The sequence below is a fragment of the Struthio camelus genome, chromosome 2 (genome assembly GCF_040807025.1).
Source record: "Struthio camelus isolate bStrCam1 chromosome 2, bStrCam1.hap1, whole genome shotgun sequence".
NCBI classification, from domain to species: Eukaryota; Metazoa; Chordata; class Aves; order Struthioniformes; family Struthionidae; genus Struthio; species Struthio camelus.
Window position 1 is genome coordinate 132,126,757 of NC_090943.1, and position 16,612 is coordinate 132,143,368.

General features: G+C 37.3%; 1 protein-coding gene across 3 annotated transcripts in view; it reads left to right on the top strand.

Moving 5' to 3' along the window:
- Positions 1–16,612, top strand: part of ARFGEF1 (ARF guanine nucleotide exchange factor 1) — a 94,339-nt gene that overhangs the window by 55,660 nt on the left and 22,067 nt on the right. For all 3 annotated transcript variants that reach the window (XM_068932563.1, XM_068932564.1, XM_068932562.1), the window contains exons 11-22: positions 172–271; positions 392–531; positions 635–743; positions 1,761–1,962; positions 3,263–3,374; positions 4,620–4,825; positions 4,926–5,010; positions 5,795–5,966; positions 7,139–7,290; positions 10,340–10,468; positions 12,877–13,035; positions 13,433–13,583. In XM_068932563.1, the coding sequence (XP_068788664.1) occupies positions 172–271; positions 392–531; positions 635–743; positions 1,761–1,962; positions 3,263–3,374; positions 4,620–4,825; positions 4,926–5,010; positions 5,795–5,966; positions 7,139–7,290; positions 10,340–10,468; positions 12,877–13,035; positions 13,433–13,583 (1,717 nt within the window). The remainder of the gene's footprint in view (positions 1–171; positions 272–391; positions 532–634; positions 744–1,760; positions 1,963–3,262; positions 3,375–4,619; positions 4,826–4,925; positions 5,011–5,794; positions 5,967–7,138; positions 7,291–10,339; positions 10,469–12,876; positions 13,036–13,432; positions 13,584–16,612) is intronic.

Genomic DNA, 16,612 nt, shown 5'->3' on the forward strand with positions numbered 1-16,612 from the left:
CCTTCCCTCCTTTTCTTTCCTCTCCAGTACCTTTAAAATGTTAAAGTACTGTACTTTCAGAATTGTATATGTCAAAATATTGGCCTTCTAGGTTGATCACATCGTTTTGAGAGTTAACGTGCTCTAGAGATAACAAATGGCTTTCTTCCCTCTTCCTGGAATATTTGCTAGGTTTTCTTCAAAGAAATTTTCCTGTATATCTTGGAAACTTCTACTAGCTCATTTGATCATAAATGGATGGTTATACAAACGCTGACACGGATATGTGCAGGTATTAAGGACCTTTTGGTTCTCGTTTTTATGTTTTTATGCTAAAGAGCAAAACTGAACTTGCCTTTCATTGAATGATCTAGTTTATGTTTCACGTTTGACAATATCCCTTTGTTTATAGATGCCCAGAGTGTAGTGGACATTTACGTGAACTACGATTGTGATTTAAATGCAGCAAACATATTTGAAAGACTGGTTAATGACCTATCAAAGATTGCTCAAGGAAGGGGTAGCCAAGAGCTTGGCATGTCCAATGTTCAGGTAAAATTTTGTCAAACTTTATAAAGCTTCAAGTTTCTTGACACGATAGGTTAAAATTAGGCTCTCCATTTCACTGATGTATTTCTTTTGAAATCCTCTCTAGGAGTTAAGTTTGCGAAAGAAAGGACTGGAATGTTTAGTATCAATCTTGAAGTGCATGGTGGAGTGGAGTAAGGATCAGTATGTAAATCCCAATTCTCAGACAACACTTGGTAAGATGGGGGGTGTTTATTCTGGCTTTAGTAAAGACGTACTGCAGAAACTACAGCATTTTGATATTATTGGTTTCTGGATTTGTAAAAGCTATTTCATTTTAAAACAAACTGTTTATAGTTTTTTTGGAGAAATATTAGTAAGTTTGGATTGTTGTCGTTTGGACAAGCTGATTTTTCGTAGTTGTGTAAATTCCTGGGAGACTACTACATTGAAAGTGACTACATTCTGTAATGTCATGTATTTCTAATTTTAAGGGAACCATAGAACTTACTTGGAAGATCCCTAATTTCAAATCCAGTCTAATTTCCAACTGATTAAATTTATACTGAAGCAAGCTGCATCTAGTTTCTTTTTTTTTTTTATTTCCTAATTGATAGCTATAGGACTTCCAGTGTTGCAAACAATGAAATAACTAAATCTTTTTTTGAAGTCTTGCTTCTGTCTGACCTGGGATGAGAAAGTACCAAGATTATGCCAGAATTTTCAGTTTAAGTGCTTAAAATTGTTAGCTGAAGTAGTGACCTCGTTTTTTTGAGATGCTAAGCACTGCTGTCTTTTTGAACTGAGAGAGGGCAGCATCTACTTGGCATATGCAATCATATGTACTTCTGGGCACTCAGTTGCAAAAACTTTGAAACTTTGCTTCAGGTCCAAGTGTGACATCAGACCTAAAAATGAAGGGAGAGATTTGTGTTTGGGTTTCTGAGGTGTTACTTCTATTTCTCCCAAGCGCAAAGAAATTACAATTGTTAACTTAAAGCTTAAATTTCAGTCGTGTCGCACAGAAAGAACCCCCCTTGATATATTGTAGTGATTTTCTAGGTTTTTTTCCCAACCAAAGCAAAGGCAGAATGTTAATATAAAAATAAATAGATCATTGAAGATACCATAGTAACTTTTAGAAGTCTTCAGAGAGGATTTGAAGAATAATTGAAGAATAAACTCTGTTTTTTATTTTGTTTCAATGTATTTGTATTTTGTACGTATGTAACTTTCCCACTCCCAATTCATAGGCCAAGAGAAACCCACAGAACAGGACAGCAACGAAACCAAACACCCTGAGACAATTAACAGATACGGAAGCTTAAATTCCCTGGATTCTACCGCTTCATCAGGAATTGGCAGTTACAGCACACAGATGTCTGGCACTGACAACCCAGAGCAGTTTGAGGTCCTAAAGCAACAAAAGGAAATAATAGAACAAGGAATTGACTTGTGAGTGCCCTTTTATCACCCGTGGGAGGGTGGATTCTTTTGGAGCTATGAAGATTCCTGGGTTTTTCTTCCTTCTCCTCATAGATACTCATCTTGTGTTAGGAAAAAAACTCTGGATGTAACAGCACTTCCTCTGGTGAAAGAGTGCTGAATGGTGTTCCCTTTGGAGCCTGTCAACAGTGTTTTGTGTTAACCTAATTCCTCACAGCTAGAAGATGAGTACTCTGAATGTTTGTTCTTTTTTTTTCTCCAGACCTGCTTGTCTAAAAATAAGATTTTTTATATTTGGGTAACAAGTACCTTGAACTCATGCGATAAGTTGAACACTGCCTGTTTTACTTTACACGTTACTCATGGAAGTGCCTATATGCTTAAGATGATGTTCCCTTTTAATTTGTAAACTTGTCAACTAGTTTGAAGTGGAAGATAATATGATTTCTCAGTGGAGTCTGACATGAATCTTACTGTGATTACAGCCTTGTCACCCCACCTCCTTAGTGAAGTCACTTTATGCAAAAAGTTTTTATTAAAAAAATTTTCAGTCTCCGAACAAACATGCCTTAGTCCGTTAGGGTCTCAGTTTCCTTCAGTCATTGTCCAGTCATTCTTGCATTCGTTCATTCATCGTCATTCTTGCAGGCAACTGGATTTCATAAGCATTTCACTGAGATTAAAATAAAAAACAATAAAACGCAATTTTTCCATTCCAAACCAAGACTATGCAGTTTCCATGGAATTTTTTTTAACATACCCATCTACACACATGCACACACATATACATACAGATGTGTGTGTGTGTGTATACATATGTATATGTGTGTATATATGTATTGATATGTATATACACACACGTACATTTCTGTAACTTACAATGAACTTGGAATTTCAGTTAGTTTTAGTTAGATTGGAGAAGAGCAGGAGCTGCATCCTGGACCAGAGTATACAGTAGGGTTTAGTGTTTAGCTCTCTGAGTCAGAGGGAGGACTAATTTAATTGCATAGTGGATTTAAAGACTTGATACCCTTTTTACTAGTTGCTGCTTGGATGCCATGCTGGCAGTTGCATAGGAAGGAGGAAGAGGAAGTTATTTACGGGGGGAGAGGAAGGGGAAGGAATAATAATAGTACAAAGGAATAATTTGTTCCTATCTAATACATAGTTTGATGTAAGGAAAACATGTTTAACTAATACATCAATTTTGATATCTCATCCAAGATTTTTTGTTTTTGATTAGGCAGGTGAGGCTATGAGCACAGATAAAAGAGTTCACTCTCATTCCGTGTTGATTTTGATTGTACAGATTCAATAAGAAACCAAAGAGGGGGATTCAGTACCTGCAAGAACAAGGAATGCTCGGCACTACCCCTGAAGACATTGCTCAGTTCTTGCATCAAGAGGAAAGATTAGATTCGGTAAGAAAACTGTTTTGCTAATTTCTGATGTTTGTTTTTGCTCATGCTGACTTTTTTTTTTAAATACTAACTGAAAATCATATTAGAGTGTTTTAAGGTGTATGATATTCTTGTATAGGGAAGAAGAAGCAAAGGGAGCTTCCCTCTTTCAAAATCTGTAAGCTCAAAGAATTTGAATTAGAAGCATGTGGGAAAGCTGCATCCTGTACTATACACATCTTGCAGTTCAGTGGGGACGTGAAGTAAGCGACTGACCTACCTGAGCTGACGCAGGACTTGTATTTAATTGTTAGTTTAGCTAGGAGCAACTTGCTAAACTGTATTTCCTTCAGCCCTGTAAGGGAGAGCCAGGAATAACTACCCCTCGGAGATGACTATGAAATAATCTGATTCAACAACATGAAAAGCATTCTTTGCTGCCTCCCAAAGGGAAAGTATTTAAGCTCAAGCAGTCCTTTGATTTGGTTTACGGCAATCAGCTGTTGCTGGACTCGAGAGGGTCCTGCACCAGCAAGCTGAGGAGGCTGAGAAAGTGTTATGCTGGTATTTCCACAAAAGACTTGGCTTTCTCACACAACAGCCTGTGCCATTCTGCCTAGTAGCCCCCCTCATTGTTTTCCGTAGCAGGGCTAGTACATGCCCATGCTTACAGCTATGAGTGAAGTCAAAAGCTTCAGCGTTAGAGCTTAGAATCAGCCAGCAAAATGAATTTTTAATCTCTGTTTACATATACAGGCACCTTTGTCTGAATGCATAATATTTTTCATGGTACTGTATTGCTGTGATAGTGATCTGCTGGATGTATTTGAGTACCGATTGGTTGTATTTGAGCATCACCTGCATGTATTTGAGTTCTGTAGCGTAGTGGGAATGAAGTCAAGGCTTTAGTAAACTTGTCATTCCTATAGTAAATTTCCTAACTACACAAAGCGACGCGGCAGAGAACAGAACAGTCATTGGTAATGCTCACTGTGTCTTGTGCACGAATGGACTCCGTCTAATAGAATAAAATGGTACAGGAGTAAAGTCAGGAGGGGGAAGGTAGCACATAAAAGACCATTATGATGGAGAGTATGGCTAAAATGTGCTGCTTTAGTGAATAGAGGAGAATTGGGAATATGTCATAGTTAACTACCTGCAGGCCCTTTCTTTTTGTAAGACACATGGCAGTATGTCTCTGTTCTCGCTTTACCAGTGTATTCTAGTGTGAACGCACTAGTTCATCTCTTTCTGTTCTTATTTTAGACTCAGGTTGGGGAGTTCCTGGGAGACAACGATAAATTTAACAAAGAAGTTATGTACGCATATGTAGACCAGCATGACTTTTCAGGGAAGGATTTTGTTTCAGCTCTGCGTATGTTTCTGGAGGGATTTCGTCTTCCAGGAGAGGCTCAAAAAATTGATCGCCTAATGGAGAAATTCGCTGCTAGATATTTAGAATGTAACCAAGGGTAAATAATACTTTATTTTCAGAACTTTAGAAAGCTGAATAATAAGTACAAGTTTCTAATATATTACTTTGCTGTTTTTTTTTCTCCTCCCTCGCATCAGGCAAACTCTTTTTGCTAGTGCAGACACTGCATATGTCTTAGCTTACTCAATTATCATGTTGACAACAGATCTTCACAGTCCGCAGGTATGTTGCTAGAAAAAATTAGTATAATCCATGGAATTTTAACTTTCAGATATCATGACAATGTAGCTGTAAAACCTTGGTCTTCAATATAACACCAGGATGTGTTTAGGAAGTATGGTAGCTTAGATCTGTGCATCTTTTAAGTAATAGGTGTTCATGGGTGTTGAGGTTTTTAAGTTGTTCTGGTTAGACATTTCTGTAAGGTATCATTTCCATACCGTGCATTGAGTAGGAATTGTATGGATTTACTTTCATATTCCAGCACTCACTGTAGTGACCTAACCTACAGTCAAAGCCAGAACTCATGTAACTGTTTACCCATTGATTTTAAAACAAGTCTGCTCTTGATTTCGATCAGCTAAAAAAAAAAAAAAAGCTCTATTTTGATAAATACCTGCAGTGTCTTGCATTCAAAGTTGTAATGATTAGCCATCATCAATCGTTTAAAAAATATATCAAAAAAAGTATATGTGTATATTTAAAATAAATAGCCTAGTCTATACGGCAAAATAAAACGCTAATTTCAGATTGTTGTAATCAAGGGCTAAGGTGCAATCTGTAAGCTGCAGATCCTAATGGACGAGTGTTGCAGTGCCCATTTGGCCTTGCATGATTTTGTAGATTTGAGAACGTAGTCTTGTTGGACACCTTAAAATTTCTTCTGAATTAGCAGGTTCATTCCTTGTGGTAACTTCTTATCTGTTCAGCAGCTTTGTAGGCAGCATTGTAACTACTAAAAACTTGTGTCAGTTGTTCCTATTAATAGCTTCTTTCTGGATTTTAGGTAAAGAACAAAATGACAAAAGAACAATATATTAAAATGAATAGAGGTATCAATGACAGTAAAGATCTCCCTGAAGAATATTTGTCTGCTATCTATAATGAAATAGCGGGAAAGAAGATTTCAATGAAAGAAACAAAAGAGTTAACGATACCCACAAAATCCAGTAAGCAAAGTAAGTAGATGCAGTGTTAGGTTTCTCCAAAGTGTTGGCCCTTTCAGTTTTCTTATCTGAAATAAGAGAGAATCAAACCAGTACCACTTACTTAACTCCAAATGAGTCCTAACTTTTTATTTTGCATCCTTTTCCTTTTAACTTAAAAACTCATGACCTTCAAATCTGTGTTAAACGCAACTGATTATTTCCACTTCCCTAGGCATATGAATGCATGGTATTTAGTACATTGGCCAGAGAGAGTATAGGTTTTGGTGTTGAGCGGCAGCAGAAGGAAATGCCCATGAGGGCTTTATAAATTAACAGTATGGCTGATAGGCACAGTGCAGAACAAACACAACGGTTGGGCCCTCTATTTCTGGCGTTACCACTGTATTTTCTTCCAGTAGGCGCTCTTACTTCTCCAAAAACCTTGGTTTATTTGGTTTATAGAGCTCTGATTTTACTACAGTTTTAAAATTAGCTTTTCTTCTCTCGCATACCAGATGAAAAGTTATTTGTGTTTTGCACAGTGTGAAGATTAAGATGTTCTTAACTCTAGTTTTCTACAGAGAATATTGGAGAGAGACTTGGCTTCTTCCCAACATAGTCTAATTTGTATACTTTTAAGTAAGTTCTCGGTTAGCCTTATGAGTAGATAGCTTACAGGAAATCTGCAGCTGAAAAAAAACCCATCTGATTTTTCAATAATCATTCAATTTAATATTTTTATTATAATTTTCCAGAATTTGATTTATCATACTTGGTTTTCTCTCTTCTGTTGAGATGGAGGCCTCATTACTGAAATGAAAAGGTGATAAGGTAGTCCTCTCTGCTGGAGAAAAGGATTATTTTTATTCTTGTTTTCTGTGGAGATGGATTGCTACGAAACTTCTGTTCACTTTGAGTTTAGCTCAGTGGATGTGCCGTGTTGGATATTTATACTGTCATTTGAGGTGATGGAGAAGGAATGCTCTATGTGCAAATTTTGAACTTCCATGTAGGATTAAAATTAGTTTGCATTTCATGTATGCTTGCCTTGAGTTAATTTTTGTATCAAAATTCTAATAAAAACATCTTGCTAGTATGGTAATTTTAGAAAATGACAGTAGGAAAGATGTGTCTCCAGTATTCCTGGAGACACCGCTTCTGAAGATATACAAATGTAAAGAGAGAAAAAAATGTGTTTGCAGGTGTTGCTAGTGAAAAGCAGAGAAGACTCCTATATAATTTGGAAATGGAACAAATGGCTAAAACAGCTAAAGCTCTTATGGAGGCAGTGAGCCATGTTCAGGCACCTTTTACTAGTGCAACACACCTGGAGCATGTGAGACCCATGTTTAAGGTGAGCTATGTGTTTAGATATTTAACTAGAATTTTACATAGTTTCTCCTTAATGCTGATTGTGACAAGATTTGTTGAAAATATAAAAGGTTTGTATCTACTGCGTTTTGATTATGTTATAGTTATTTAACTTGTAGCAGGAAAGAAGGAACTTCGAGCCTCCAATTTCATGTACCCTTAATTTAAGAAATTTCTGTGCTGATGGAAGAAATCTTGATTTAATGGAGTAGTTATGAGCGGTCTGTTGGGGGAGAAAAGTGTAAAGAGTGATTAAAAACTTGCAATAATATATTTTTATTTCAGGTATAGAGGCATAGTTAAAACAACAGTTTTAGAAAAGTGAGAAGTGACTCATCTTGGTGTTTGAGTGTCTCCTGCTCCTAAAGGAGATGACTTCATTGCATGGGGGGGGGGGGGCACGGGAGGGAGGGCAGACAGTTACTAGAGTAAAACTTTTGGCTAATCGTGTCTGTTGCAAATAGAATTGCAAATTAATATTTCATAAAGGCTAGGAGGGTCATATAGTTTGGGGGAGATAGCTAGACCTGTATTAAGCCATTGTTCTAAACACCTGTCTCTACCATTGCGTAGGTGCAAGCTCTCTTCAACCCAAGTGCCTTTTCCATACAAGCTATTCAGATGTACAGATATGGAGTATGTCCAGTAGGGATCTACATGCCAGTATGTTTTTGGATATGGTCTTGGGCTTAACTAAATAATTTCAGTAAACTGCCACCGAAAAGAAATTGTTGTGCTTTTCCCATGTGCTCTCATTCGCTGCCCTCGTGCCAGCAGCAGTGCTCATCTCACTCTTTTGTGAACTGCTCCAGGGAGTTATATTCGCAGAAAACTACTGTTACAAGAAACAAATTGTTTCCTGAAATGACTTGCTGTGAGGTCAGATTGAGCTGCAGGCCCTAACTGAAGAGAGAACGGGATCTAGGAGTAAGATTGCTGTCTGTGAGGCAAATTCCTGAAGTTGTTTATTACCATGTTAGTGGCAGTTGATCAATACTCCATTTGTACAGAATAATACTAAATCAAGTTCTTATTTAGGATCTACTTTCAGGGTGTCACTTAGCAGAGGTGCACTGAACATAGTTTGTTGACTTCTTAAACGCTGAAATAAACAAAATTCAAATACAGGCATCTGTAAAATTCATATACTTTTTTCCCTTAGAATACCAACCCTGTTACTCTATAACATTCCTAGCCTCTAGTATCTGAAATGTATGTTTGCAAAATCCTTTTTTCTTTCTGAAAGGAAAATATGAAGCACCTGTGTAAATTGCCAGCCTCTGGTAATGGGTCATAAGACTTCCAAGTCTTCTTGCTTTAGGGTGTTCATAAACTAATTTAAGTACTGATAATGTGATATGTTGAGCAGAGATCTCCCTTCTCAAAAAGGTGAGAACTGTGAAAGTAAAGAATATTTAATTTCACGTTGACTGTTTTATTTAGATTCCAGCAAAACTTCATAAATCTGTAGCTATGTCCTTCGCCTGTTAATGCCAGCGTGAAGTTTATCATTACAGTTGGATTTGCCAAATAAGAAAAAACACATCAAAAATTCACTGTATGCCAGCCTAAGCACTTCAAATCAGAATATTTACTTCAGAGGCTTAATTTTAATGATGAAATGACCTTTAATGACTAAACAGTCTATTATATATAATAATCTAAATCTAATTATAAAGCATACTGTACAGATCTCAAAATATATTATAGCAGAAGAAAGAATTCTGGTTTTGAGATTTTAAGATTAGTTTTAGTTTCAGTAGGAATGAAAAATAAAACAGTGAAATCCCCCTAAAAAGAGAATGAAGTCCTGGATCTAGCAGTTTGTCTGGTTTTTCTTTAATTTCCACCCAGAGTTGTGGTTTGGTGCACTGAAGTTTTGAATACTTTTCTGAAGTAGTGCTTTTGGAATTGCTGGCTTATATGAAGCTAAAACTGTGTTGCATCACTTTGATATGAAAGTAAGCGTGAAATATATTGTTGCCTGCTGTTCCTATTGACTGTATGTTGTATCTGGGGTGATTTCAAGCAGTTATTTCTAAAACTGTTGTGGATACCCTGAGGTTTCCTCAGGCTTGTGTGGTGGACATCCATAACCACATGTAATTATGTCAGGATCCTCTGCATCTTCTGATCAGTTTTTCTGCCTGTGGGAGAGGGAGCCTTGACCACAAGGACCAGGACCATGTGAGCTCTTCTGCAGTAGCTTTTAGTTGAGCATATTACTCTCTCTCAGTCCCTCTTAAGGTAAGAGGAGTGGGGAACCTCAGCCATGGGTTTAGATGCAAAAAGATGGAGGACCACGTGAGTTCTTCTGCAATAGCTTTCAGTTGAACATATTGCTCTCTCTCAGTCCCGCTTAAGGCAAGTGGCATGGGGAACTTCAGCTGTGGATCTGGATGCAAAAAGATGGAAAACCCAGGGTAACAAAATTAGAGCAGAGAGATCTGAGGAAGAATGGTAACCTGTCTTGTATTGTTATTGTCTTGTAGTGGTTTTACCTGAATAAATAAAGGCATGGTACAATAGGGCAACATCATTTATTCTTCTTCTGTATTATCAGGACAAACTGTCTTACTTGAGTATGTAGATTCCTTTAGGATGAAAAGTAGTATCCACTTTGGAATTGAACGTATTGGTTCTTGTCATAGCTGTTGGCTCTACCTGTATTCTAACAGCGTAAAGTATTCTTGTAGCACAGGTAAATGTTATCCAGGTAATATTAAAACTGTAATAGATATCTGACTGGCATAACTTCAGGTTTCTTTTCAGCTCTCTGAAGATGATTTGTTTTGGTTGATTGCTTCAGGTGGGGGAGAGTGCTTTTGGGGGAGTGTCTGTCTACTTTGTATCCTATTTTGTACGTTTCATATCACTTCTCACCGTTTGCTTTTCACAAAAGGTGATATCAAAGTTAATGATGTGCGTTGAGGACTGAATTTATATTTTAGAAGGATGTTGAAACTTACAGTGTTCATTGTCTTCAAATACTAACGGTTGATAATGTAACCTTTAATTTGTATGTGTTGCAGTTGGCATGGACACCTTTCCTAGCTGCATTCAGTGTGGGTCTGCAAGACTGTGATGATACAGAAGTTGCCTCTCTTTGCTTGGAAGGTATACGATGTGCTATCAGGATTGCTTGCATTTTCAACATTCAGGTAATACTAAGTTGTTGTTTTTTTTTTTTTTTAGACTAAAAATGTTATAAATAAGGACTCTTTGTCCCACGCCCCCCCCCCCTTCCCGTCTGGTGTTTTGTGGTAAGTTCTGTCATGCTAATGTACTGGATTTTTGTTTCCCCACAAGTGACTGGTTTTGTGTCAAAGTACTTTCCTTTTTAGCTTTGTTATTGTAAGTGATGTTTCTTAAAGTGAGTCTTTCTATCTTGTTTCATAATTAAATAATATCTCTGTGAACTGTTTGAAATATCGTCTTCAACTTCAGAGAAATTATACTATTTCTAATACTTGTATAATTGGATACCGTTTCAACCTTTATGCCACTGGAAATGTCATTCCAGTCTCTCTGATACAGTACATGAACACATCTTGTTTTAAGCGCAATGGCAAGAATCCCAAATTCCAGCTCCAGGAGATAATGCTGATTAAACTTGAGCATCGCTCTGTGTGTGATGTGTGGGGGTTTTTTTTGTTTTTTTTTTGTTTTTTTTGTCTTGGGTCTCCCCTGTTCCTCACCACCACCACTTTAAGCTCACAGCAAGTGAATATTCTTTTATTGTAAGGCATTAGTTAATAAATGGAGTACTGCTCTGCCATAAACCCTTTGTAAGCACAGCTGAAGACATGGAGGGAAGAATACATATATTTGCCATTGCGTTATGTCATATGTACATTGAAAATGTTTAAAAAAAAAAAAAACCTTTATAAGTTCAAACAAAATAGTGTGAACTTTGATACTCTAGTGAATGTCTTCTCTTCCCCCCCCCCCCCGCCCTTGTACTTTGATTTAGCAAATTAGATAACTTTTTATCAGTAATGTGGTAAGGCATGTTCAGAGCTCTGATACAGCTGATTAAAAAAGCAGTTCTGAGATCATGTAAGGTCTCCTTCCTCTGTCTTTCCACTTCAATTTTCTTCTTTTGTGGCCTGAAGTGGACTACTGTAAAAGTTTTGATTAACAAGGCCTTCCCTGGCTGGGTGAAATGGACGTTCCTGTCATTTTTGTTTCTAAGTTGCAACAGTGAAACCTGTAGGAGTAGGATTAGGAGCAGCTGCCAAGGTTAGCTGCCAGTCCTGCAGTGGCCTGCCCTGAACACCGAGGGGAAGGAGATACTTGCTGTAAGATCCCCATGCTCCAAGAACATGTATTTGAGCTAACTTAATGATCTTCTCTGGAAGATGTAGATACCCTATTTATATACGTCAGGTACCTGCATGTGGAACACCCCTTTTTTGTGCCCTGTTGATATACTTCATCTGCCTAGAATATAGGTCAGTTGCCATTTACCCACCTGTGACAGTGTTATCTCACAGGCTTCTGAGATGCTCCAAACTGTGTAGATTAATTCAAATACTTGCTGAGTAGTTTTATGGGTTTGGTCAAATATACCAAATTATATACGTATAATTTGGAAACTTTTGCCCAAAAAAACACCCAAAACTTGAAGGTAAAACCGCTTGAAGGTAGCATCTGCTAAGGCAGTGCTTTGAGAGTAGGTCGAGGTGTAGTGGAAGAATACAGGAAGTTTAGCTAAGAAGAAACATTTGGGACTGTTAACTTTACTACTTAGTGTTCATTTCCTTCAGAAACAGCATCCTGTTCCAAAAAAAACCAACCAAACAAACCTAATACCCTATGTATTCTAGACTGTCAGACTTGATACTTTATGATCCTGAATGGAGCGAGTCTGATTTTTTTTTTTTTTTTTTTAATCCTCTAGCATACTACAGGGAAAAAAGGGAGATGTTCATTATGTAGAAAGCTTTGGAAATTCAGTTGTATGAAGAGAGGATAAATAGTATCATCGCTAAAACTTAATACAGTGATTTTCTTAATGCATTAAACAAAAGGTTTTCTATGTAAAGTGCTGTAGCATTCAGTACTGTAACGTCTGCAATATTTCCTTGGTTGCTAGCAAGATCTTTGAAATAGTTTAAGGAGGGAATTTGTCATATTGAGTAGCGAAGGTGTAGAGAGGACATAAGCAAAGCACTCTTGCGTTGACTTAATTTTATTAGTTTGGTCATACACATACTTAATCAAACTGTTAGGTACTCAGACCTGTCTTTCTGATTTATGTCTGTCATTGAAACGTATGCTACTGAAACATGAGCATTGGAGAGGACTTCCTGGATCATCAAGTTCAGTCGCCTGCTCCTGCAGACTACTGTTACGTCAAGCTTTTTTGTAAGCTGGATTAGTCCTGTTAAAGTAGTTTTGTAATATTGACCTGCAAAATGTGATTGACTCATTCCTGAGTGGATGTTAATACTAGATTGAAATGTTCTGTTGAAGGAAAGAAGAAGTCAGATTGATTCTAATACAAGAAAGAATCTAAGAAAATACTTATACACAAGACAAACCTTACTTTTTCTTCCCTTTGTAGCTTGAAAGAGATGCCTATGTCCAAGCATTAGCAAGATTTACGTTACTTACGGTGAGCTCTGGCATTACTGAAATGAAACAGAAGAATATTGACACAATTAAAACACTCATCACAGTGGCTCATACAGATGGAAACTATTTAGGAAACTCCTGGCATGAGGTACAAGAGTCTTTTGTTCTTAAACTCTAAGAAAATGTGTGTACCAGTTTTGAGCGCGCCAGTGTACTTGTTTGTGCATGCATACAGTGTTTCCTAGGTAGCATGCCGAGTATACTTTTGTACATCCATTAGGTAGAATTGCACGTTGTGCACCCAGTTAAATTAGGAAAACATGTCCAAGTTTAAAATAAATAAATAAAATAGTGACAAACACACACTATATTATTAAAATCACTTTTAGTCAGAAGCCAGAGAGTACTTGTCTGACGTTAGGTGTTTAGAAGTTATAATTTTTTCTTTTTTTCCAAAGATATGCCTTTAGAAAAAAGTTTAAGAATTTGTTTGCTGTTTCAGACTACTTTTTGTTGGCAAGTAACTCCTTTGCTCTCTGGATTAGATTCTGAAATGCATCAGTCAACTTGAGCTGGCACAGTTAATAGGAACTGGAGTAAAACCTCGTTACATCTCAGGAACAGTGCGTGGCAGGGAAGGTTCTTTTACTGGAACAAAAGATCAGGCACCTGATGAATTTGCAGGGCTGGGACTTGGTAAGTAGTCTCGTTATTAATTACTTCACTTAAAAACTAGCTTTGTTCAGGCACAGTTGATTAAAATTTGTGCCTAGCTTTGTGGGTGGCTATCAGGTTCAGAAATGTAACCATGGAGAGGTTCTTCCAAAACTGTGTCTGCATTTGTGCCTTATGCTGTGATTAGACATCTCTGGAATACTTTTTTACTACGTTAAGTTTTATTGCTAGGATGGGAGAGTGAGGAATGTAACAAAAAGATAAATTATTAACTTCCAAAAAGTAAATGCATGTATTTGTTTCTATTAAAAACATAGCTGACCAAGTAAGAATGCACTGATGATAGAATGATACGACCAGGTTTAATAATACTGCAAAGTTTGTGCCTCGAGTGCTTTACCTAACAGACACGGCCGTATGCGCAGGTTAAACGTGCTGTTATGGGCGTTTGTGAGAAATACATGCATTCAAACCACTAATGAACTAGATAAATGAATATGATCTAGTTAATGAACTTGTACGGATAGTATGATATAGAATTATCTAGCTAATTAACTAGATAAAAACATGTAATTCTATGGAATCGTAACACTTCCTGTAAACTAGACATTAAAACACCTTTTTAAAAATAAAACTTCAGTCAATTTACTTTCCTGTAATCCTCCCAGAAAAGTATAAAGGTCCTATCTTAAATTCAAGGTTGTGTTTTTATAGGAACACAGTTACAGACCTGCAGGTGTAGGATATGAGGAAACTACGGGAGCTTCAAGAGAATATAACCACATTTGATTGTAAGAAAGTGTCGATTTTAGTATGATGCTAGCTTCCTGAGAACATCTTTAACCACAGTCAAGCAGAAGCTTTATGTTCCCTTAAGCTTTGTCTTTATGCAACATTTTTGGAGTAATTATAATTACTTCCCTGACCTTAGCCCTCAACCAGGCCTCGCTGTCTGGCTTTGCATCCTCCTCACGGTGTTTCTTAGTTTGCAGTCAGTCCTTTTCTTTCTGTGGTGCTCTCCTTTGGCCTGCCTCCATATACTCTCCTCACCTCACCGAGAGGTGCCTTGGAAATTAATGCATCTGCCAACATCTCATATAGTGAGCTGCTCCTGCTCCTTAATGTGCATCCATGATTTTAGTGTTCCCCTGTGACCTATTCAACTGTGCCGTTTCCAAATGCTGGCAGTTTCTCTGTGCTGAAGTGACTAGCCTTTAGAAATTTTAAATGTTAATAGCTCAAGAATGTAAACTGTGGTCAGGTGTCTCTAAATCATATTTGTTAGACAGTGGTGTAGATCCAGCTCATAAAGGCTTTTTTTCCCTTACCAATTGCATTTGTAAGGAAATAGCCTATGTCTAAGTGCATGAAAATATTTCTCTCTGAATTGAAATTCTGGAATGCTTGTTATAGTGCACACGTGAAAACTTAACTATTTTCTCTCTCTTTGTTAATAATTTCATTGTGATCCTATAGGAAAACGCCTAACTCACTTGGAATATAGTTTTCATACACTTAATGACTTAATGACTTTATTAATACATAACTCTTCCTTCTAAGATTTTGTTGTTTTGTGATGCAGATATTTTAATTTTCTTTCTACAGTGACTCTGAGGTATCTTTAGGAACTATAGCTTTCCGACAGTCTTCCTGTAAAACTGTGTTACTGTGAAGAATCTGTACTATAAGTACCCCTGTATACAGACATACACTTTTGAGGAAGATAGTTGTTTAATTAGTGAATTTGCAGTCTGATGCAGAAGCCTCATCTTTCAAACAAGCTTACCAAATTATACATATGCATAAGGAGTCTAATTTTTTGCAGCATTTACAACTTCTTACTGAAGTACTTGTTTGTTCCTTTAAAAAAAAAATTGCTTATTTACTGCCTGAATAGGGATTCAGGTGTGCACTCGACAGGCACTATCTGAATGTCTTCATCACTCTTGCATTATCTCCTTGCTGTGGAGCATTTCTCTTCTGCTTGGAAATTACAGACATCACAGGCAGTTGTGCTGTAAAAGCAAAGGAATAAGCATCTGTTCCTTTGCTCCTTTGGTCAGAATGTTTTACTCAGAGCAGTAGCAGGGAAGTTTAATTTTCTTCTGTTCTAATTTCTGTCCATGAATTTGGAAGACAAAGGCTGCTGCTGTGAGTAAGTAGTATCCCAAGTGTAGTGTTTTGGTAAGGAGAAATCCTCTTTGGACAACGGGAATCGGACGAAGCAGTTTTTCACGAAGCGGAATTGTGTAGGTGACTGTGTGTTTGCTTGTGAAATATCTCATAGCTGTTGGAATATAAATTCACATCCAAAATATCTGCTGTCTCTAGGCTTTCCAACATTCACCATAAATCCTACAGTGACAAGAAGTCTTTGTGCAAACTGGCAGAAGTGGTTAGGGTTACCTGACTTCTTGAAAATACCCCTTCCAATTCACCTCTCACAGAGCTTCTCATCCGATGCGTTTGTTGGCTGACACATTACAAAGAGTCAAGCTAAATAATTGACTTGTATGCTTAAAGGGAGGTTTTGATCAAACCCAATAGTATTGCAAGCTGCTGAAGTACTAGTATAAAAGTTTGTATGAATACTCCATGAATACTCTAGAAAAATACTTCAGATGGGTCAGTTATCTTGACCAGCCAGTCGTCTCCAGCCCACGCTGGGTGCGGAGCATAACGAGATGCGGTGGCAGACTTTTAGGAGGCAGTCTGACACCGTAAGAATTTTTCTGTCTCTGCAAGGCTTTACGAATAAAACTGCTGACTTGGAGTCTTTGACTCTTTCTAAGACTTTTCTTAGTCTAAGAAGAACTAAGTACCGGGTAGGTAGAATTAGCTAAAATCCTAAGACTGTAAAATGTTACTTTCTATTTTGTCCTGGGTTATTTTTGTTTTGAAGGGAGAGGTTACCATGACTTTCAGAAACTTACTCACGGGGAAGTTAGGAATGTCTTAAAATGAGCTTTTTCAATTGTGGGGTGCAGTTTCTAGCTTCCAAAACAAGTATTTCCATTTTTATTTACTTTTTTCTCCCCTTATTATTTTTA